General features: G+C 35.7%; 1 protein-coding gene across 8 annotated transcripts in view; it reads left to right on the plus strand.

Moving 5' to 3' along the window:
* The window catches only part of CSNK1G3 (casein kinase 1 gamma 3), an 83,617-nt gene that overhangs the window by 50,042 nt on the left and 10,623 nt on the right, over window positions 1-22,952 (plus strand). For 4 of the 8 annotated variants that reach the window (XM_054185422.1, XM_054185425.1, XM_054185427.1 and 1 more), the window contains exons 7-11: window positions 8,710-8,795; window positions 8,924-9,008; window positions 13,599-13,747; window positions 14,776-14,871; window positions 15,535-15,630. In XM_054185422.1, coding sequence (XP_054041397.1) covers window positions 8,710-8,795; window positions 8,924-9,008; window positions 13,599-13,747; window positions 14,776-14,871; window positions 15,535-15,630 — 512 coding nt within the window. Of the gene's footprint in view, window positions 1-8,709; window positions 8,796-8,923; window positions 9,009-13,598; window positions 13,748-14,749; window positions 14,872-15,534; window positions 15,631-22,952 lie in introns of all 8 variants that reach the window. The other 4 variants (XM_054185430.1, XM_054185428.1, XM_054185426.1 and 1 more) reach the window with 3 other exon arrangements.

Here is a 22,952-nt window from a genome sequence, read left to right on the forward strand (position 1 = left end):
TATATACAATTACTGTTTAGTATGTTCCATGGTAAATGCAGATCTGTGTTACAAAACATCGTTCAACAGCACTTCAGGACAGCAAACTTGGGAAATGTGCAGCATTTCCAGGCAACGTGGAAAAAATGTATACCTTTTTCAAATTAATCAACACCTGCAAGTCTTCAAAACAGATAGGAGGAAGACTTAAGCAGGTGCATTTAACTGATGATGAGAGGAAGATGTTTTTCTGTGTTGACGTGTCAAAGGAGTATTGATTTCACATGTCCAAATATTACTTTATACTATAAAATTATTTTTGAATTGTATTTCACCTGTCTTGTGTCTGTGCATCATCTGGCTTCTTTGTTTCTTCACCAGCAAAGCTGAAGCATTTAATTTCATGATGTGCAAACCAATTTTGCCATTCATTCCAGATTTTGTCATGAGTTGATTTTGCTTTCTCCACACAGATTCCTGAAACAACCTCAAATTTCTCCATTTAGTAGGGAGAAAAATGCAGGTATATCTGTGACTCTCATATATCCATATGTAAGATTAAGAGCACATACATACAAGGTCCCCAGATTATTAGAAGTGTATGGTCAGAAATCCCTGAATTGTACAATTGCTGAAAGATGATCCCGGTCATTTGATAAAAGTTTTATATTTGGGTACTGTACACCTAAATTTCAATAACATTTTGCATGTTTACGTACTGCGTTTTTTTTTTTAGGGAAATGGAAAAAGTGTTGTTTAATATGTATCTGTTTTGCCTTTGTATCTGATACCTGATTTTGGAGGCAGCCTTTTGAGTTGCTTTTAAAATCTTACTGGCAGTCCCACATCCTGAAAACATCTTCACAGGGTTGCTACCTTCTTTGTATACTTGCTTTTAGGGGGAGGTTCTGAAAATAAGACAAAATAATTGTTGCTTCCCTTTTTAAAGGTGGGAGATTAGGCTCTTGTGCCTGTTTTTTCAGTTTTTTGGAAGTGCTTCTGGAGAAAGTATAGGATTCATCAAAGTAAAAGATATTTAAGATTAGCTTCTACTAAGTATATGAAGCATTGGTGTAGTTCTTTGTACTTATACATCAGGAATGCACAAATTTCAACAATACTTTTTGTCAAAGAAACACGTTTAATATCTAGAATATAACCTAGTCTTGTGAAACGCAGTTGAGACTCTTGGCTCTGTGACCATCCTGGAATACAGCTTAGTAAGTGGGTTTATCTGTAATGGAGCATCTAGGAAACAGTTACCCAGTTTGCTTTTTTTAAGACTAAAGATTTTGTATATAAAGAAGTTCATCAACCTACAGAGTTTAACTGTCATGTTGTAGTTGAACACATGAGATGAAACAGGTGAGAAATGTCTTCCTTTTACTGGCAAGTTGAATCTTGATAGTTTGAGGGATTTTTTTTTTTTTTTCATCATTGTCTCAGACTTCCTTTTCTGGTAATATAAATGAATGCTGGGAGCATCTTTCCTTCAAATGAGCTATTTACAAACAAGGTTGATGTGGACAAAAGAGCTGAGGAGTAGAAGGGCCTAAGTTTTTAACTTCAGTTTAAGTACCTGAATAGCCCTGGTTTCCATATCTAGATTCCAAGTCATTCTGTCCTCCTCCGGAATTTTTTCAATACCTGAAGTATTTCAGTGTCTTCATATGCTTTTCTACTTAGCTCTTCACTGATGAGCAAGATTTTTTTTTAAGCAAAAATAATCTTTATAAAATAATATGAATAATGATTCCTTTGAAAGATATGCTGATGTGCACTTCTGCATAGTTATTGTCTGCAAAGCAATCTCCAGAGTTAAAATTGCAAATTACCATATTTGTAGTTCATATCTTTAAAGATTGTTTATTAGTATTCATTCTAAATAGCTTATTCTCTTTAAGTAGAATACAATGATAAAAAGTTTAAGAATTTAAAAGCTGTGCCACAGAAGGTGGTGCTTACTTGTAGAAGGAAAGAATGATATTTGGTAGTAGTTGTCCTGGAAAGGAAAACCAAATGGTAGTAAAGAAAATTATGAACAACTACAGGTTTCAGCATTAGGTATTAAAGCTAACAAACCTTTCAGTTTATTGAAATCTAAACTGCATTAGAAACCTGTAAAGTTTGAGGTTGATTCAGAAAGTGTTCTGTTATCCCTGCCATAGGGCTGCAATTTCAGGGTGTAAGGGGAAGGCCGAACTCAGTATCACAGAATCATAGAATCGCAGAACGGTGGGGGCTGGAAGGGACCTCTGGAGATCATCTAGTCCAACCCCCCCTGCCAGAGCAGGGTCACCTAGAGCAGGTTGCACAGCAACGCGTCCAGGTGGGTTTTGAATGTCTCCAGAGCAGGAGACGAGGCTGACAGTGTCAGCCATCTGATGTTCATCTTCCACAGTCAGTGACCAATAGCCTCCAAAGGTTGATTTTCTTCGGTACTGGCTACTTAAGAGCTGACAGCTCTCTTTGCTCTCAAGTGTCTATCCATATGTTTTCATGTAGACAGAGAAAAGCGGTGGGGTGTGTGTCTCCTTATTTCAACTGATATTTCAGAACATCAGGATACTGCCATCATTATGTTTTGTTGATCTTCAGCTGCTGGTTTGAGTCTCAGAAAATGTCTCAAAATTAGAAGGTACTGGTTATGTATTTCAGTAGTGCACAATTTAAACATCAGCATCCCAATTTGCCTTAGTGTCATGGACACTGTGGTTCCTTTCCTCATTACACAAGTGTTTGGTGACCCTTGGTAAGTAAAGAAAGATTCCACTAGTGGACTGCTAATCACAGAATGGTTGAGGCTGGCAGGGATGCCTGGAGGTCATCATGTTCAACCTCTCTGCTCAAGCAGGGCCACCTAGATCTGGTTGTCCAGGACCATGTCCAGACAACTTCTGAGTATCTACAAGGAGGGAGACTCCACAAGCTCTTTTGGCAGCCTGTGCCAGTAATACATGTTCTTGTAGTACTTACAGAGCGGAAAACTTTTCTTAATTTCTCACCACATTAAGTTCTTTCTGTTTTAGTAGTTGCAGTTTGAAGTTTGTCAGATGGATAAAAGGTTTATTTATTAACTTTGTTATTTAATATTTATTAGAGGTAATGGTCATGAGCTTAAACTCATTTTTTTTCTTGTTATTTTTTTACAGTTTTGTAAAAATAGGAATCCTTTTCCTTTTTCAGTTAAATTTATTTCCACAATGAGAACTGGCCTACTGGAACACATTTTGGCCTTTCCCCATATTAGAAATTAAATACAGCATGTTAGCTTTATTTCATCAGTTCCTTTACTGTTTGAAAATGGAAGAAGAATCCTATCTTGATAATACAGGAGTATTTACTAGAGTGCTATGATATTCTCTAGTTATGACCACAATGATGACAAATTTATCATGACTCCAAGTCCTGTCATCATTGATGCCAGTGGGTTTTGAAATTCTTGATAAGAAGCAGTCTCTTAATTAAACCAGCATAATAGCATATTCCAGGTAATTTAAATATAATGAAAGACCTCCCACCCCACTTACCCATCCAAAAATGCATTGTATATGAAGCTGGCCTTAATTCTGTATGCATTCACAAAGTAAAATGATGTGTAAAAGTAACTGAACTATTGTAAGCTTGTCGTGATTGCTAGATTTATTATTACTCACCAAGTAAAGACTGAAACTTCACTTTTATTAAGCTGTATTAGAGACAAATAGCTTCAAGAGTAGACTAAATGATTTTTCATTTACAGAATAATAATATAAATACTTGTGTTTCCTAATAATATAATGAAAACTTAACACTGGGAACATTTCAAAACTTGATAGCAAGGTTTGAGCTTCCTAAACATAACTCTTAGAACACAAGTTCCTCAAGTAAAGGAAGCATTCACTTTATTTTGCAGGCATGTTATACAAAGTTGATATCAGCTTCAGGTGGTACAACCAATTTTAAAATCAAATTAGTTCTTTTTTTCCTGCTTACATAAGAGACTCTCCCCATATCATTTAAGAAAATAAAACAAATGTAAAACTGGTAATTACCTGAAGAACACAATTGAATTTTCAGGGGGATTATATGTCTGATATTAACACAGGAACATAGTAAATGACACTTTTTCCTTCAAGGGAGATTTTTTCGTCTCCTTGGGTAGAATCTTGATCTCTGGTTGGACAGGTTTATTTTTGTCTAATGGTAACTTGTTAAACACGTATGAAAGTTCTGACAGATTTAACTTGTGTATCGTGGGTAGTCCTGTACCTGTCAGCCTTATGCAAAGCCATAAGGAAGTGTGGATAGGTATATACTGGCTCCTCTGGCAAAGGCAGCTGTGACAAAGCTAATACTCTTTTCAGTAGCTTGTCTCCCTGTACTATATTAAGTCTTATTACAAGAGATTCTCAAATATGTAGACAATTCTTAAATGTAGATGGAAAAGGTTTAGAATGCCTTTCTGAAATCTTTACTGTGATGTTGCTGAACCACGCAGAAGAGCATCAGCCTTATGTAATAACTCTGCTTCAGTTGGAACTCAGAGCAGTGGTTGTTCTTGACCTTATTATTTTGCAGGCATTTCTTGGATGACAGAGAGCTGTTTGTCATCTTTTAGGTCTAACAAACACTGAACAGTAGGAATTGGGCTCTTACTTTCACAGCCTCTCCTTTGTGCGGAGTTGTGTGGTTTTTTTTTTTTCCTGTACGTTCTGTGATTCCCCTCTAAAAATGTAATCGTCTCTGGGGAATGACCAATATCCTTGGTTTTATTGGTCTTTTCTTGGTAATGCTTAATTATTGAAGAGGCAGAGGTTAGTTATCTTACAGTGAATACCTGAGACTCTTGGGAAACCATTCTGGTCTTTAATGCTAATTGAAAAGCTAAATGAAGTAAATTTCTTTAAACAATACTGATCTTCAAACAAAACCAAAAAAACCTCCACCCTTACCTTTACAGTAGATCTACTCTGTTATTGGAGCTGTTATACATTCTGATTTAAAATCAGTTTTCTAGGGCTAGACTTTTTTGTGATCTAAACCAGCAAAAAATAATTCCACATTGGATCGATTTTGATGCATTCCTTACTATAAGAACAATAAATGTTTGGACCTAGAATTGTATTAGCTTAAATCCTGAAGTCTTTCTAAAAACTCAAAGAAAAAACTGTTTTCTGTAGTTACAGGCTGTGCTTTGTGGTTATGGCCCTCCAGGAGTCCTAGCAACTTCCACTTGTCACTGAGCCAGTGGTGCAGGATGAAGTTGTTTTCCAGACCCCTAGGAAGTTTATTAGTCTCCTTCTTGTACCCCCTGAATTATCACTGGACCCTTGGCAGGGTTGTAGCTGCCCTAGATAAATACCTTTTTCTGTTTAACTAACCTTATAAATCATAAACTATATGAAAAAATGCTTCTAATACAAACTGAACTAAATAAATCTTTCCCCCCTGCCACAGGTATAACTGAAAATAGGAATTTTTTTTTTCTGTAAAGTCCATATTATTAACACAACAGTGTCACATACAGTGTATGCTTATGATAAAATTGGCATGTGACTTCCTTTCTATGAACCATTAACTTCAGGATTCATGATTTTGTTTGGGAAGGGATGGTCTCATTTCCCTGAAATTACATTATCGTATGAAATTGTATCACATTTAGTAAGACTATGGACTCTGGGTGATTAAATTTCTAATTGATTTTTGCTGAACTTTATAGACTGATAGTTCAGGATATGTAGATTGTCACTTTTCGTCTACTTTGTGATTACAGTAACAAGTCTGTGTATCAAACCATGTAATCATCCTGTAGGTAATATTGCATTTTCTGATCCAAACAGTTATTATGTTTCTACTGTTTCAGCATTCCTTATAGCAAGTGGTAAAACTTTGTCTGGAGGGAGGGTGCACTGTTTATAATGGACACTTACTGAAGATGGAATGTTGTTTGGCCTGTGTTACGGTTACTTTACTGCATATGCTAAAAAAAGATAATTTCTGGAGATAGTGCTGAATAAGGTTTTAGTTCTTATTAAAATCAGCCTGTTTGAATAGAGACAGTTTATCTGTGACTTGTGAACTAAATAACAGGTGTTAGTTTCTTACTAAATTAGCTAGCTTCAGGCGACCTTCTTGGGAGAGAGGAGACCGTGTGCCCTAAAGCTTTATTGTGTGTTTGTCATTTTATGATTGTATTACCTTTTAGACAACAGATCCTCTCAATCTCATTAAATTGTGATGCACTAGGATCAGCATACATCAGCATCCTCCAGCTGATGCTTGGAATCCTTTTGTGTTCATGCTAGTCCACTGCTAGTGTTTGTTTTTTTTTTTTTTTTTTCCAGTTTTCAGAGATCCTTCTTCCAACAATAGGAATATAATCTTTGGGCTTCCTCTCAGGTAAGCCTCTCAGGCTTATCGTGAAATACTCCATCCATAGGAAAGGATGGTTTACTACTATTTTTTAATTACTCCAAAGTGATCAGTGAAGAACTCAAATGGATTCTGAATAGTAGTCCCATTTCCCAAAAATTAAAACAAACAAAAATCTTTTCCCATAGGAGGTTCTTGAGGGCATTGTGATTTCAAATTATGTATCCTAGAAGTAGTTCCCACAGAACTATCCTACATAAATATCTCCAATGGTCAAAAGCTCATTTAAAAAAAAAAAAAAATCAATCCTCTTAATTAGAAATAATATCAGGGTAAAGATTGAAAATTGCTCCTTTCATAGAGAGGAATATTAGTGAAGGAGCAATTGCCTCAATAAGGTGTTTGTTTATTTTTGAGTTGTTGGGTTTTTTGGTTTTTGTTTTGTTTTTTTGTTTGTTTGTTTTTTAAGGGGGGAGAGGTTAACTTTTCATCAGCGTAACCTGTAGAAGTTAATGCAAAAGAGAGGAATTATTGCCCCTGAGCAAAGACCAAATAGAACTTTCCAGTACATTTTTGTGGGCCATACCTTAGTGTTGCCCATAGATGAGCATGCACTTGTAACATTTTTGTATGCTTTACCACCATCTTACCACTGATCTGGCTTACATGAAGCACACACCACATTGCACAAAAGTTTTGTTGTGAGCACAGTGCTCATGAGGTGCTTGTTATCTCCATGTCCACCCTGTCTCATGAAGAGTACAGGATTTCTGCATGCAACTGGGATGAACGTTTCCTTCATGTACTGAAACCTGTCAGGCACAGAATTCTACTGCTTATTCCTGCTTTCTTCTTAACCTATGCGGTTGCATCAGGATAGCGTATGGTCAGCAAATGGGATGTTACAGGGTTGGCAGACAAATTCAAATAAGACCAGATTGTCTGAAGGGCACCCACGGAGAAAGGAAGCAGCAGTGGACAACAAGAATGATGGAGCAGACACAAACAAGAAGAGTGTTGGTGAGGGAACTGGAAAGATGGAAACAAATGAAGGGGAAATGACTGTGAAAAAACCTCATGTGGTTGGCAGATGTGTGAAGAAGTAAGGGGCTAGATGTAGCCCATGCTCTGTATTACCATACTTTTTTGGTATTTTCTTGTTCACTTGGTATTGTGTGTATACTCAGTGTTCAAATGAGAAGAATGGGGGGAAAAAAAAAACAGTGACAAATAAATTTTTCTTTTTATATGAAGATTAGGAATTGTTTTTCAGATGAAATGTATTTGTGGCAATATTTTGTGCTGGTCAGGTTGAAGCCAGGTTGGCTTTGTTAACTTTCCTGTGTTCAAAATCCAACAAACATTTTTTTGTTTACTTTTCTGTTCCATTTCTCTTTCTGTCAAAGCATAGTGATTTTGTCTTTGTGAAAATACTGAGTAGAAACAATGTTAATACTTCGGTTTTCTCCCTTATGTCAGAGAGGAAATCAAAGTTATAGGTAAATACAATCTGTTACTACAAAAGGTAATGCACTGTGTAACGGTTGTTTCAACAGCAGTAGAGAATGAAGTCAGGTGAAAATGTAAAAATCAGTTTTCTTCTGATCATTTAAATACTTTTACTATTCTGTATTATATTTTTTCATAAGAATAATGGATTTTATTTGAAAATAATATGGAATGTACTTGGGAAACTTTTGAACATTGAATGCACTGCATTTTGCTTGTTACTTTCTTTTTTCTATAAACTTCTATGAACTTTTTGAAGGACCACCACTACACTACTATCTGTGAAAAATGGAAGACATGGCAGACATTGTCTTCTGTAACTTAGGTTTTAAGTCAGACTTGAGAGCAGGCTGTATGTACATGCCTCTTCATACTGCTTTCTGAGCAAATAATAAGACCTTCTGAGCCTTTGGCTCAGTCCACCTTCATTCCACCTTTGGCTTACTCAGAAATTCTATAACATGTCCCTGAGAAATATACCATCTTTTCCCTGACTTTATAAGGGAAAAATGAGTTCAATTAATTCAATTAAATTGTTTCAAGTTCAAAACTAATGGATCAAAAAATATCAGAATTAAAATGCAATTATATACTTAAAAGGTCAAAATATGTTTTAAAATAAGAACAATTTCTTATAGCGAGATAATTTGTTTAAAGTACTGTTGAGATTAATATACCTGCAGTCTGCATCTGCTTTTTTTATTCTGTGTTCTTGATGGAGTATATAGTATACAAGAAGCCCCCCACATCCTGAGTTTGATTTCAAGTACTGTATAACTCCCAGTTATTTTACATAAAAGCTAACTTGAAATGTAATGTAAAATTATGCAGATTGAATGTTCTAATAATATTTGAATCTTGTTTCAGAGCAAAGTAGAAGAGATGATTTGGAAGCTTTAGGTCATATGTTTATGTATTTTCTCAGAGGAAGCCTTCCATGGCAAGGCTTAAAGGTAGTGGTTTTTGATATCTTCCTCTACCCTATTTTCAGATCATCAGCTTTTCTTGCCACAGTATTTTTCTTTTTGAAGTGTCCTCAAGCTATATAACTTTAGAAGTTTGTTTTGTTCTTATATCATAGGCTGATACATTAAAAGAACGTTACCAGAAAATTGGAGACACAAAACGAGCAACCCCTATAGAAGTATTGTGTGAAAACTTCCCAGGTAATGTCTACTGTTAATAAAAACGATGTATATTGATTTAGAAAATGAAACTGGCATGGATAATTGTTTAACATCTGGTTTTAAAAATAAAATAATGCTTCCAAATATGTGTATTATGTACTATGGTGATAGATATAAGAATTATCCTTTGAAGCAGCACTAAGCTAATGCTGTTCTTCAGAAATTGATTCTTCTAAAGGAAATATTTAAAAAAAAATTGATACATATTCTTATGGTGATCAATAGTCTACACTTGTATCTTCACACATAAAATTTTGCAAATCTTTTCAGCTCAATCTGATATATCCCCTTTTAAAACAAGCAGCATTAGGAACAGCCTGAAATAATATGTGAAGTAACTTGGAAGTAGTTTCTGGTGTCACTTTTAGTTATCCTTAAGTGCATGGAGAATCAATGAGGCATTGGAAAATAAGATATTTTTTAAAATTTGCTGAGAATAGCTTATGACAAACTGATTTGATTTCCTCTTATGAAAGGAAGTACTGTCCACGGTAGGCATTGTGGACAGGAGACAGATGTTTTGTGTCATGAAATCTTAGTACTTTTGCTTTTGATGCTCTTTTAAAATACCCTCTCAAGTAATCTTAAAAGCATAATCAAGAAGAATCTACTATGGGAAGAAAAGTGTAAAATAATTTGAAGTAATTAAGTACATTGTTGCCAAATTTGAAACATGAAACAGTATTCCACAGATATCTGTGCTGGATCTGTTCAGTTTAGTGATGGATCTGTTTAGTGCCTTGTATAACTGAGAATGTTTATTAAACTTGCAAATGACAAGTTTGAAATTTGTAGGCTCAACAGTGGGGTTAGAATGAAAAGGTCCTGACAGATTACAAATACAGTCTTAAAAAATATAAGGTACAGTTCAATAAATCAAGGTAGTACATGAAGATGGGATCAAATCCAAATTAAGAATTATTGGGTATGGAAAGGTTCCTTAGGTAATGAGTCAAACTCAGTCAGTCACAAAGTAAATGCCAAGTGAGCAGTGTCATGCTGCTATATTTTTAAAACCAAACAAAACCACTGTATGCTAAATTGGACTATATAAACAAGATACAGCCTGAAGGACACACAAATTGCCATTTCCACTCTACTTGATTCTGTAAAGCCTCAGCTGAAGCAGTAGGTTCAATTTGGGGGACTGTACTTCAAGAAAATATGTCCTATTTAAGGGTATATTGTAAAGAAGTGGTAGTGTTTATCTGCCGTATTTGCTAGACCTATCAGCAGAGACTGAAGGTTGGTTTAGTCAGATTTTGAGGGAGAGAAGTTCTGTACCCTTCGGCATCTACAAACATGGAAGTTTGCTACAGCCACAGCAGCCAGGACAAAGTAGTGGATGTAATCCAAAAAAATCAAGTTTAGACATGAACTCATGTGTTTCAAATATAGTGAAAAGCATGAAAGGATTGCCATTTCCAGGGAGACTGTGGAGTTTCTTTCATTGGAGTTGTGTGAAAACAAACCAGACAGACAAGGCGGTAACTGATTTGCTATAGGATAGGATGATTTACTAGATGGCATTTTGAAGTTCTTTCCAACCCGGTGGTTAAAACCAGTACGCTATCAATTTTTCTTATGTTTTTTCATTTAACTTTCTTCTATGTATTAAAAAAAAATCAAATTAAATTAACTTGTGTTGCAGAACTTAAAGCAAATGTCTGAATGTATGTCTGGTGAATTGACAAAAGTTTAAATGTCGGGGGGAAGAAAGCCGGTTCAGGAATATAAATCTTCTGCACCCACTAAGGAATGCATGTCTTGCATGTTGATTTTCATGTAGTTGATAGAATCCTTTAAAAAATAAATATCTAATTTAAGGTATATATGGTTCAATTCCTGGGAATAATTGTGCATTAATAGCTCCATATATGTCTAGTGGAGTCTTTCCACCAAATTAATCAAGTACATGCTTGTTTACATCTGAAAATGGAACAGGGAAAAGATATTTGACCTTGGAGAACACAAAAGATAAACATCTTTGATAGTACATATGTACACTTTCATAATAAATACATTCTTATATGTGGAATTTTTTGTATGTCAAATATCCAAGGATGTTCTACCTTTCCCTGTCCTTCTTGTCACTTAAGACCTAGAATAGAATGAGAAGTACATCCACCATCATTTCAATTCTTTTCAGTCAGCCTGGAGACTGAGCTAGCTGATTGATGTTCCTTAAGGCAAGAGAACTCTTGTAGTATGAGTGAAAGATACTTTGGTCTGTGTCATATGTGAAATGCTTATCTTTGTCATACCCTGTTCTGTGCAATTGTACTGTCTTTGAGTGTGCAACACTACTGCTGTTTGAAGCCTTGTGTAAAATATAAGCGAGGATTTAAACTTTGGAGTTTCTCCCACAAATGCATTATAAGGGAGGTATTTGATTTTTTTAAATTTTTTTTAATCAGCCAATTGTAACAGATTCAGCTTCATTAAATGGCTCAGTTCCAGCCTGCATAACTCTGAAGACAGGCCTTGCAATCTTTGGGTTCCAGTTTTCACAGGGAAAGTATGGTTAAAGAGGTCCCTACAGTATGTCAACATTTCTCTCCAGCGTCTTCAAATACTGATCTCCTTGGCTAGTATTACGGAAGAATCTTGCTGGTCTGCTGAGCTGGACCTTAGGTGCCAAGGAATTCCTCCGATCTACTGCTCCATCTGCTTGTGCCTAAAATATAGCACTTAATACTCTGTTTTTGTCATAACTGAGTCATTTGGCATGTCTCAGCACCATTGTCCTATGGTGCATTCTTGACAACACCAACACGATATTGCCTCACAACTTTTTGTAATCAAGCTGGTCTCAAACCTTCACTTCTCCCTCTTTGTACCCCGCTGTCTCTGAAAGAGTTTAACTTAGCATATTGCTCAGTCTTAGTGCTGGCTCTGCACTTCTCAGCCATCTTCTGTCAGAAGATAGGCTTCTTAGAGTACCTTGTTCGTACCACAAGATGTCAGCTTCTCCAGACTTACTGGAAGGTGATGTGCAGGTCAGGGTGAGTGTGTAGTAATATTGTTGTTCTGCATCTGGCATACATACCCCTTCATAGGATTAGTGAGTGCTGGTGGCATCTGCTTTTAACCTTATTCATTCTCTGACTTTCTGGTCATATAGAGATGCCTTCTGTTGTTCTTTAGGACCCTGTGAACAGTCGTTTTGGCTTGAGAGTGAGGAGTCACTTCTGTCAGAATGGCTTTCCAGTGGGTGGTATCCCCCTCTTTCTTGAGCTACAAAAGTTACTAAACAAGTTAGTTTTTAAGAATTCTGTCCATCTGGAACTCATGTGGAAGGAAGTGGAAGGACCTGTAGGTCTTGGTCTTTTGTGAAAGCTTATTAACACTTACCCTTCTCACCATCTGTTGTTTTCTCAGACTGTTCTATTTCCACATGCCCCTCATTTCACTGATTCCAGAAGTAGTTATTGCAAATTTAGTGACATGTCTGAGCAGTTTCTTAATGGGATTTGAAGCTTGTGCTTCAGATGTTCATGGATTCTCCCTTTCAGCCCTTGGATTCTTGTAGTCTTCTGTCCATAAGGATGCTTGTTCCTTACACTGTTGTCTCAGAAGGCTTTCATGTCTTACATCTGTTATCAAGAGTGAGACGTATGTATGCCTTACTCACCTGCCAAGAGGTTTGTGCTGGAACTCTTGTCTTTGCTAGAAGGTTCTGGCTGCTAGTGCACAGTCTGTACTTCATACCCTTTAATGACTAGGAAAGCTCTTTCCTTTTATCTTTACAGGTCCACGCCCTTTCAGAAATCTCCCTGGTTTTATCTCCACTACTGGGAGAATTTTATAATTTCCATGTAACACCTACCCAAATGAATCTCCATTTGTGTGCTGATATGGTATTTAAACAGCGATATTAAACTGACAGTGGTCAGAAGTCATTCTACAAGAGCTCAGGTAACCTTAGTACTTCTCTGCAGTGTTTCTGTTCAGGATATTTGCCACTTCTGCTCAACACCTTCACATAACGCGATGCCTGAAGCATTCTGCACTGCTGCAGCCTTCCATAGTCATGCTACAGTTATAGCTCAGCAGAGTCTATACAGAGTGGTTTTTGTCACAACAACTGGAGTTGCCCACTTTGGAACATACATGTGTATCCTCTCTTAAAGAAAGAAAGGTTACATTCCAGTAACAGGTGTTCTTTGAGACATAGTCCACCCTGTACATTCATATACCCCCCTCTTTACCTTTCCTTAGACTTGTCTTTGTACAAATAATTGCAAAAACTTTGAAAAATAGAGGCATTTCTCTCCCCGCTTTTTTGGCACACTGTGCATCAGGATTGGAAGGTTGAATGGAAGATCTCGACAGGTAATGCAAAGGGAAAATTAGTGGGAGGTCACTTGGTAGCATATGTTTAGAATATTTCTTGAAGAATATTATTACTGTTAAGTAACTTCGTGGTAATTCACAGATTCATGGTGAGCAACTGTTCAGGTTTTATGGTGAGAGGTGGAAGTTGCTTTAAAGTGTAGTAGTAAGTATTGGTTTTTTGAGTGCTGTTAAAACAGGTATGACAATTTTGTATCTTTCTTATTTATACAGAGGAAATGGCTACGTATCTACGTTATGTAAGAAGGCTAGATTTTTTTGAAAAGCCAGACTATGACTACTTAAGAAAGCTCTTCACAGACTTACTTGATCGGAAAGGCTATATGTTTGATTATGAATATGATTGGATTGGCAAACAGTTGGTAAGTACAATTAAGCTATTAGCAATATACTGTGGTTTTTCATGTGATCAGTTTTGAGACAGTGTTAGTCTTGCGTTTCAGAATACATGTGCATCTCATGGCTGCTGTTGTGAACAGCTGCTATTACAAACCCATTTTCAGATGCATTTTCAAAAATTATCTTTTGGCTTGAGATGTTTCATATTGAGTTTCTTTCCAGACACATACTCTTAATATCAAAGTAAATCTCTGTTCAATCCAAAACGAGGTTGTAGGAATTTAGACTGGTTTTTGTGTTGAAGGAGGAGCTTAGAACTTTGCAGGTGATTATCATTATTACATGTATTTTCTTGCTTTGGAGACTTTCTCCCACTATTTTTAAAACATAAAGCAATCACTTCTCTGTGTCTGAGGTATACTCCAGATATTTTCTAGTTCATTAAGAAGAAACTGTCTATGCTTTATATTCAGTCCTAATGAAATATGATGTAGAATATCAATTTCCATCACAGTACATCTAAAGTTGCAGAAAATAATGTGTTTATATTCTTTAAAGAAAAAGATAGATTTTTTTAGCACCTCAAATTTTTCCTTGCTCCTTTTTAATAAGTAGGAAGGGGTTGTGAGTTTAAGTTGGACAATTTCAGATTATACATTTTACCCTGAAGTTCCTTTGTGACTGTCTGAAAGAACTGTAGCATTTATTGCTAAATCTTTTTTCAGTATTTAGCATTAAAAATTTACTTGAAGCCTTTCTTTGGACTTTCATCGGAATGTCTGAACTGCTAACTGCAGAAAATAACAGCCCAAATTATTTCAGAAAGTTAATGTCTGATAGTACTGAGAATTGCTATTTCATGAAATTGTGCAAGTTTTGGTTTACCTTTCTTTTTGGTATTAGTAAATACCTAATGAAGCTTTTGCTTTAATTTGAGTTATGGGAAACCGTCAGATTTAGAGATTAATTTCTATTACAAACCAGTAACTTTTGGTAAGACTTAGAAATTTATGTTTTTTTACCAGTTGCTACATATTATTTATATTTGTAGCCTACTCCAGTGGGTTCAATACATTCAGACCCTGCACTGTCTTCAAATAGAGAAGCATATCAGCACAGAGATAAAACGCAACAATCCAAAAATCAGGTAAACTGCTCATGTAGGATTATCAGCATTACTTTGTCTTTTGTTGTTATTAGAACTCCAAAATAAAATTGACTACAGGTTTTCTTTTATTTTTCTTTGATTTAGGTAGGTCCTTGTTAATGTATTTCTACATCTGTAGACCTTAAAATGTCCTAAAAGCTTGCTTGTTTGGTACTATGATATAATGTAGCTTTAAATCAGTATTGAATTTTCTCTCTGCTGATACTTCTTTAAATTATTATTTTAGTTCTCTATTTTTAATCACTGTCTCTTCCATATATACTATATCATCTATTGGGGTTCAAACAAGTATGTATAATATTTGAACTTTTTTTTTAAAACAGAATAATAACCTAGTTGGTAAAAATGTTAGCAATTTAGATCTGTTTCCATTTACCTAAGCTAAGTTACAGGGGTTGTGTTGGTGAATTTTGTTTCTTACTAGGAATTCTGAGTTTTAGCGACTTTACTTTTCTATGAAAATGTACGTGTAGGCATATGTAAATATGCAGATAATGTTGATGTACAATCTATATAGGAATTGAGTATGTAGTGCTGCTGCACTTTTAAAAATAATATATAATAATTTATGCATGAATTGTTTATTTTTGGAATTCTTATTTCTTCTTTTGCATATATTCTTAATGCACTCAAAAATGATAGTCAGCAGACCATAGGGCAGCTTGGGACTCACAGCAAGCCAATCCACAGCATTTGAGGGCTCACCTGGCAACTGACAGACATGGTGGCTCGGTACAGGTATTTTCTGCTTCTTTGCATGACTTAATCAGTCATTTTGCTTTAAATAATACTAATGTCCTGTAGTGTGTGACATGATTACTGTTTTCATATTAAGCTTGCTCTCCAGTAATGCTCAGAATGTTCCTGTTATTTCCTACTTCACAATTGCTAAACTGAAATTAAAACAAGTGCAGAAAACTATGTATCTTTTTTTTATGTGGAATTTTTGCTACATCTTTCTTAGTGAAAGCCTAAAATAATGCAACTGTCTATCTTTTTGAGGGAATATACAGTTACATCAGTGCAAGCAACTGAAGCTTCAACATTTGATATGTTATTGAGTTGTATTAGCAACAAAACCACTATTGACTGAATTGAGTATGGTTCAAGTCATGTTTTTTATTCCTTAAGCAAATTTCAAATGAAATTGTTAAGTAGTTATTTTTGCTTAAACTTTACTACTTTTGTTCACACAATAATTGACTAGAAGAATGTTTCCCATGCCAGTACTTCTCAGTTATCAGTGAAAAAATGAGTAAAAACCAACATTTTTTCCTTTATTAGTTTATTTCATCTTCAAAGAGCTTTTTTCCTGCTTTGCTCTTAGTTTTACTTTTTGGTGTCTTGCTCTTTGACTATATTTAAAGGCAAGAAGTCTAAACTCAATATAGGAGGACTCAAAATGTCAGCTGCAAAGTCTATATGAAGCTTTGAGCTTTCAGACCAAGATGAAAATAATTTAGCTTTGTAAAGTATTATCTGAGGGAAAATAAATATTTTTTTTGTCTGCTCAATTTTTGATTCTGACAATCTAACTTACATATATTTCCTCTGACGTTTTGTTTTGGGGGGAAAAAAAAAGTCAATGCCTGAAGAAATAAGTGTAGAGTAAAGAAAACAGTTCTATAGCCTCACCAGTGTGATAATTCCATATCTTCTTTAAATACTTTAAAACTCAGTTCAAACTTAGCATTCTCTAAATTTTGCTGCTTTAGAAACTATTGTCATGTGTCATGTAAGAAAAGCTAGTAGATGATAATTATCACTATGCATCAAGAAAAGCTTCTATGCTTCCCCTTAACAAATACTTTGAAAACTTACTTGTGTATTTAACTGGAATTGCAATAATTCTCACAATAGCATCAGTTTTGAAGCTAGTCATATATCTTTTGAGAACAGCATAGTAATGTGTAATCAAAATTGGATTTGAAATTGTATCTTCCAAAATTATTACATTTCTTAGTATTTTTTATTTTTATTTTTTAGGTTAGAAAAATACATATTTAACTTGTTGAATTCCAGTTAGTAGAACTTTCAAATTGTATATCATATATCATTCTTTTGACAGTTGTCGCAATTAAGAAACCTTTTATTCTTTCTCAGGTAAAATCATAAGAGATTTTATTCCATTGTAATATATGTTAAATTTGTTCTTCCTTTTTTTTTCTCAAAGGATATGGGCATTCTGAGTTCAGATCACTTAGATCAGTTGAGACTAAACAGTTGCCATGTAAAAAGAGCAACATGCAAAATTGCACCTGTTTGGTCTGTGTCTTTGAAGATCAAGTGTTGTACAGAAGGGTATTTTAAAGACAGCTTAATTGGGTTGCTTTTTAATGTGGAGTGGTCATGCTTCCTCATTAAAGGCACTTATAAAACTACATAATATCTTCAGTTCTGTTTTGAAGTTTGAGCCCTTGGCTGTTGTCAGATAACCCTTTGTACTGATACTAACTGAATCATGCTATTAAGTTGAACAATTAACTGGTTTAGCTGGATTCCTAACTCACCCCAAGAAGATGAGTTCTAAAAGTGACACACATAATTGTTCAGAGGCAAGTTGAGTCTAAGGTATGAAACTAAAGTGTATTCGTTTTTTCTGTGACATTAATGAGTCATTTCTCACCTCTGAGACCAGTTTTATGCCGAATTATCCGTTTTTCTGCAAGATATGAAAACCTGGCAGATAGTTTTATTTTAGTGTCCACGGAATGTTTTTTAGGTCACTAGTATTAGTCATCTCTAATACTACTGCTGATGTCATCTCTGAGATCCTTTTGTAGAAGCTTATTAAAATGTGTTATTAGTGATTCTTCACTGCTACATATTAAGTTCAAGTGGACAGAATGTTGGTATGTGTGTATATGTCTGTTAATACCTATTTTTGTACACTTTGTAATGATGTTCAAATGAGAAAAATTCAGGTAATAAAAGGTTTGTTCATTAATAGTAATCATGCTGGGTTTTGTATTAAGTTATCCTAGACTCTCTAGGCCTATGTTAGAGATATACTAATGTGCTTAATCATGTCTAATTTTACTTTGTAGTGTCAGTTCATGTTTAAAGTTCAAATACTATTAGCAAATTGAGTTGTAAAGGGAAAACATCCAGAAATAGTTCGCATCCCTTCTTCCACATTTCTCTATTTAGGATAAGATTAAAAGGCTCTAGTATAGCAGTCTGTCTTCCTAGTTTGTGTAGCCTTATTAATGAGAGCAACTTGTGCCTCCCAGCAATTCATTCAACAACTTCCTGTGTCTTTATTTTTATGTTTGCCTCAGTTCCCAAAAATGTCAGTTGTACAACACTGAATTGTTTCCGTCTCTGTATGAACTGCAAACTGCTTATGCACTCATAAAGCCTGTACTAATCTGTTCATTACTTTTTTCACCACTTTCTAGCTGGTCTCCTTCCTCTTATCCTTTTTTTTTCTGCTTTTCCATTTGGCAATTCTTTAGAAGGAGGTTATATTTAAAGATAATGTTAAAGAGTTCCCAGTGAAGTGTCATAGGTCTTGGAAGGTGCTTAGGAACTGCTTGAAAGGTTAGGTGCTTGATGTAAGTAGTTTTGAGTTGCAAGACACCTCTCCTTCGGCAGGTCAAGATATCAACATGTTAGATTAAACAAATAAATTTCCCTGAGCTTTTGTGAATTGAAAAGGTAGTGTGAATTTTTTTGATTCTTTTGTCTTAACTGGAAGCTTTTTGAAAGTAAAATATAGCATTCTGTAGTATCACTAATTAATTGTTTAGGCATGAAGGCTGGCTTTATTTTTTGATGAGTGGAGAATTCAGTTACTGAGATAGGTAATGAAATTAAGGATTTTCTATGTCTTTTTCAAATTTTTGCAATTCCTTATTGTGATTATAAGCATGAAAATCAGCAAAATTTCTTTTGAGAGATTTTCTGGCATAGCAAATAAAAGATTAGTTTACACATACATTACATTTTCGAACATAGCAAGTAGAAGATTAGTTTACACACTAACCCAAAACAAAGCATGGGGCTAGCCTGAAGATTTACTGTTACCATTTGGGGAATTGGTGTTCAGGCTTAACTTTGTCCTGTTATAACTGGCATTTATTGAGCTTAATCTGTTCCACAATTACTATGTCTCATTATTAGGTAGTTGGTCTAGTATTTTAAGTTTGTTTGCCTTGTGGCATAGAGGGTAGCAAGAAATAGGTGACGTGACATATATGATTCTTTATATATGTCTCTTCAAATTAAACTTTTAAAGAACTGATTAAATTTGAAGGAACTAAATTTCACCCAGGATAAGATCTGTTACCAAAATGCTTAAAGTTGTTTTAGGCTTTCAGTTTAGTTGTTAATCTCTGACTTGTTCGTAGGTGAGTAATTTAATTGCAACACTTCTAATTTGAAACTTAGTTTAAAATACTAGTTTTCAGAAACCCGATTCTGTGAATATTCATGGAAAAATGTTCATGTACTTTTTGTTAACAAAATTTTTAGGCTCAAAACCATAACTTCACTATCACATTTTTTCGCTACCATCGTACAGAAATCTATTAAGAGATGAATGGTGCCTCCCATCTTTCATCAGGCTACTGAGGAAATCCAAGTCCAACTCAAGTCATAAATGGGGAAATGAAATTAAGTTTCTCTTCAAGCACTGTTAGTTTAGTGTATTGGTTCTTTTCTCTCCTTTCCTAAAGTTTTAGCTTTTTATATAGATACACTATGATGAATCTTTTTTGTGCCTTATTTGTGGTACATGCTGGCTACAGAATTTGGTGTATGACACCTTCAGTTCATAAACTGTCTTCCTGGTGACTTAGTCTTGTTCAATTTTGTTATATTCCCGTATCTTTCTACCTGTGTTTTGCTTATTTTTGATATGTTTGGGGTGTAGTCTGAGAGAGGGAAGTGAATTTACCCCGCATTGTCAGTCTTTTACAAAATGCACTTTTTGATCATATTGAAAAATGTTTTACTGATGTCACAGGGAATTAACTTCTAGCATTGTAGGTTATTTTAGCAAGGTACAAAACTTATGATTCTAAGATCATATGGTTGTAGCTTCACTGCTACTGGAACTGAAGCACTCCTGCCTCTCTCTTGCACTCCTTTAAATGAATCTTTGTTAGTTTTTTTTTTAAAGGTAAGTATTTTGCTCTGTTGCAGCTGTATTCTTGTTTCTTCATCTTACTGAGACCATTTCTAGACCGGTTTTCATCAGTAGTAGACTAGAGTAAAAGTCAGGGCATTTTGTGATTCTGTGAGAAGCATGACTGATGCTGTTTTTCAGACTACCAATAACCTTTGGTTCACTTATACTTTCAGAGTTCACAGCTCTTTCAAGAACGGTGAACTTTGTTTTCCTCCCATCTAAACTAAGCCATGCAACAGGCAGTTATAGTTGATTGTGTTTGGTTCAGTATTTGGTGGAACGTGCCTAGTGTATGTATATGGGAAAGACTGAGGTCTCCTTTTCCTTGATTTCTCTTTCTTTGATAGAGATCAGCCACAGCAAGGCAGTACAGTCTTCTGCAATCTTGTGTCAAGGTTTCTAGAAGTTTGTGTCAAAGTTCTTTAGAGACAACAGTCTTCAATTAATAAAAAAAACACATTAGGACAAATGCCGTCTTGAAAAGAAAGACTTCTCCCTCTAAAGGAGAGCATTGTCAAGAAATACTATTCAGTTTTGAAGTCAGTTTGAAGAATTTCAAGAAAAGAATCACCAAACAGGTGGTTATAGTTTAGAATCATAGAATCTTCATGGTTGGAAAGGACCTTTGAGATCATCGAGTCCAACCATACACACACCGAAAAAAAAAAAAAACCAAACCAAAACCCACAAACAAACAGCCTACAATCTCTGCCACTAGAGCATGCCCTGAAGTGCCAAATCTAGACGTTTCTTAAACACCTCTAGGGATGGTGACTCAACCACCTCCCTGGGCAGGCTGTTCCAGGGCCTGACCACTCTTTCAGTAAAGTACTTCTTCCTAATATCTAACCTAAACCTCCCCTGCTGCAGCTTCAGACCATTTCCTCTGGTCCTGTCATTATTCACCTGGGAGAAGAGGCCAACACCCACCTCTCTCCAACCTCCTTTCAGGTAGTTGTAGAGGGCAATGAGGTCTCCCCTCAGCCTCCTCTTCTCCAAGCTAAACGTGCCCAGCTCCCTCAGCCTCTCCTCATATGACCTGGTCTCCAGACCCCTCACCAGCCTGGTAGCTCTCCTCTGGACCCGCTCCAGCACTTCAATGTCCCTCTTGTAGAGAGGGGCCCAGAACTGAACACAGCACTCGAGGTGAGGCCTCACCAGTGCCAAGTACGGAAGCACCATCACTTCCCTTCTGTGCTTCCTCTTTTTTAAGCATATCAATGTGTTGGGAAACCCTGAAATAAGCTTTGTTCTTTGTTAGCCTATGCCAGTGCATTGACCGAGGCAGAAAATCGTTATTGCTTCTTTAAAACTGAAGTCAGTTTAGATAAGTATGACTTTAACTGTGATTTTAAACAAAACAAAAACAAAATCGGTCATAAACCAGGAGGGGGTTTTGTTACTATGAGTTGTGCAAATCTTGCAGGTGTTCTTTTAATAATTGCCAAAAGGGGTTCCAAGAAGACCAGAAGAGAGTTGTTGACAAAGGCTGATAAGAACTATCCATGAATCTTGAACCAGAGTAGGAAACCCTTTTTTGCTGATCTGCCTTGCCTCTCCGAAATAGACTTCCTTTAACAGTGGTAGAAGACAGACCATAAAAATGTGCTTAGATACAGTTTTGTTCCTGCCTTAATGTTTTCACTTTCTCCTAACTTTTTTTATCCGTCAGAAGGGATAGATTTTTTTAACCTATTGTTGAAGAAAAATATTCAGAACTACATTATTAATGTAGGAAGCATTTTTAGACATCTACTTTCATGTTTTCCAGTTCAAATGAAGAATCTCTACATGCTTGAGTTTGATCCTTTTTTTTTTTTTGAATCTGCTGTCCAAGAAGATAGAGGTGAATGATGGAATAGGCACTCCTAGGAAAGAAGTGTGAAAGGGAATGCCATGTGAGAGCTCCATAGATGCTAGAGTTGAGCAATGTGTTTGGTATTTGAGTATGTCATAAATGCTTTCGTATCCTTTTTGTAGGAGAAGAGAAGAAAATAGGAGTTGTTGCGAATACTTGTGAAACTGTCACCTGTTCTTTACAACAGTCAGGAATGCTAAGGTGTATGGGTTTGCTTCCCATCCAGAAAGGGGCATATGGCTGTCTTGTTGTTTCTTGATGTATCCTACCCTTACTTGAGTAAATTGAAGACAAAGGCTTCTCTTTCTGATCAACTGTTGTTACTAAACCTTGAGCACAGGTCTGAGGATCTTTTTAGGAAGTTCATTTTAAGACTAGATCACGAAGCAGAAATCCTAAATTATTAGGGCTGCAGGCAAGGTTGACTACAATCTTAACTGGGTGGCATTGCTTTATATGGAGTAGTGCAGGCTGTAGTTGTGATTATGTAGTTATGATTTGGATCCTCTGGATCCAAAACTCATTTGTTGGACAAGCCGAGTAAATTTTTTTACTCTTACACTTTCAGGAACCATCCTGACCTATTTAGCAAGTACTTCCCATGCAAACACCGTATGTTTTTGCTCTGCATATCACTGTTAACAACTGTAAATTTCACAAGAAGCAATGAAATTATTTGCGCAGTAAGATACCTGGTGAGATGGTTGGGATCATACTATTTCCCCTTACCAGTAAATATGGACAAGGATAACAATAAATATTAACATACTTGTAAAAAACAAAAAAAGAAAATCTACTAACCCGGGGTTTATAGTTTAAGATCCCTGACTCACCATCTTGTGATTTGTTAAAGCACAATTCCTACGTATTTCTGTCACTGAATGTTTAGTGCTTTTGCCATCCCCAATGATATGAAACCAAGCTTAACCACCTGGTTGAAATATCACTGACTTACCTGTCATCACAGAAATCAAGTCCAATCTCCCAGAAGTCCTCCAGTTATAGTGACCAAAATTTAAGTAATCGGATTCTTGCAATCTTGGACATCTTTCTGTTTGTGTTGTTATT

The sequence above is a fragment of the Rissa tridactyla genome, chromosome Z, assembly GCF_028500815.1.
Source record: "Rissa tridactyla isolate bRisTri1 chromosome Z, bRisTri1.patW.cur.20221130, whole genome shotgun sequence".
NCBI classification, from domain to species: domain Eukaryota; kingdom Metazoa; phylum Chordata; class Aves; order Charadriiformes; family Laridae; genus Rissa; species Rissa tridactyla.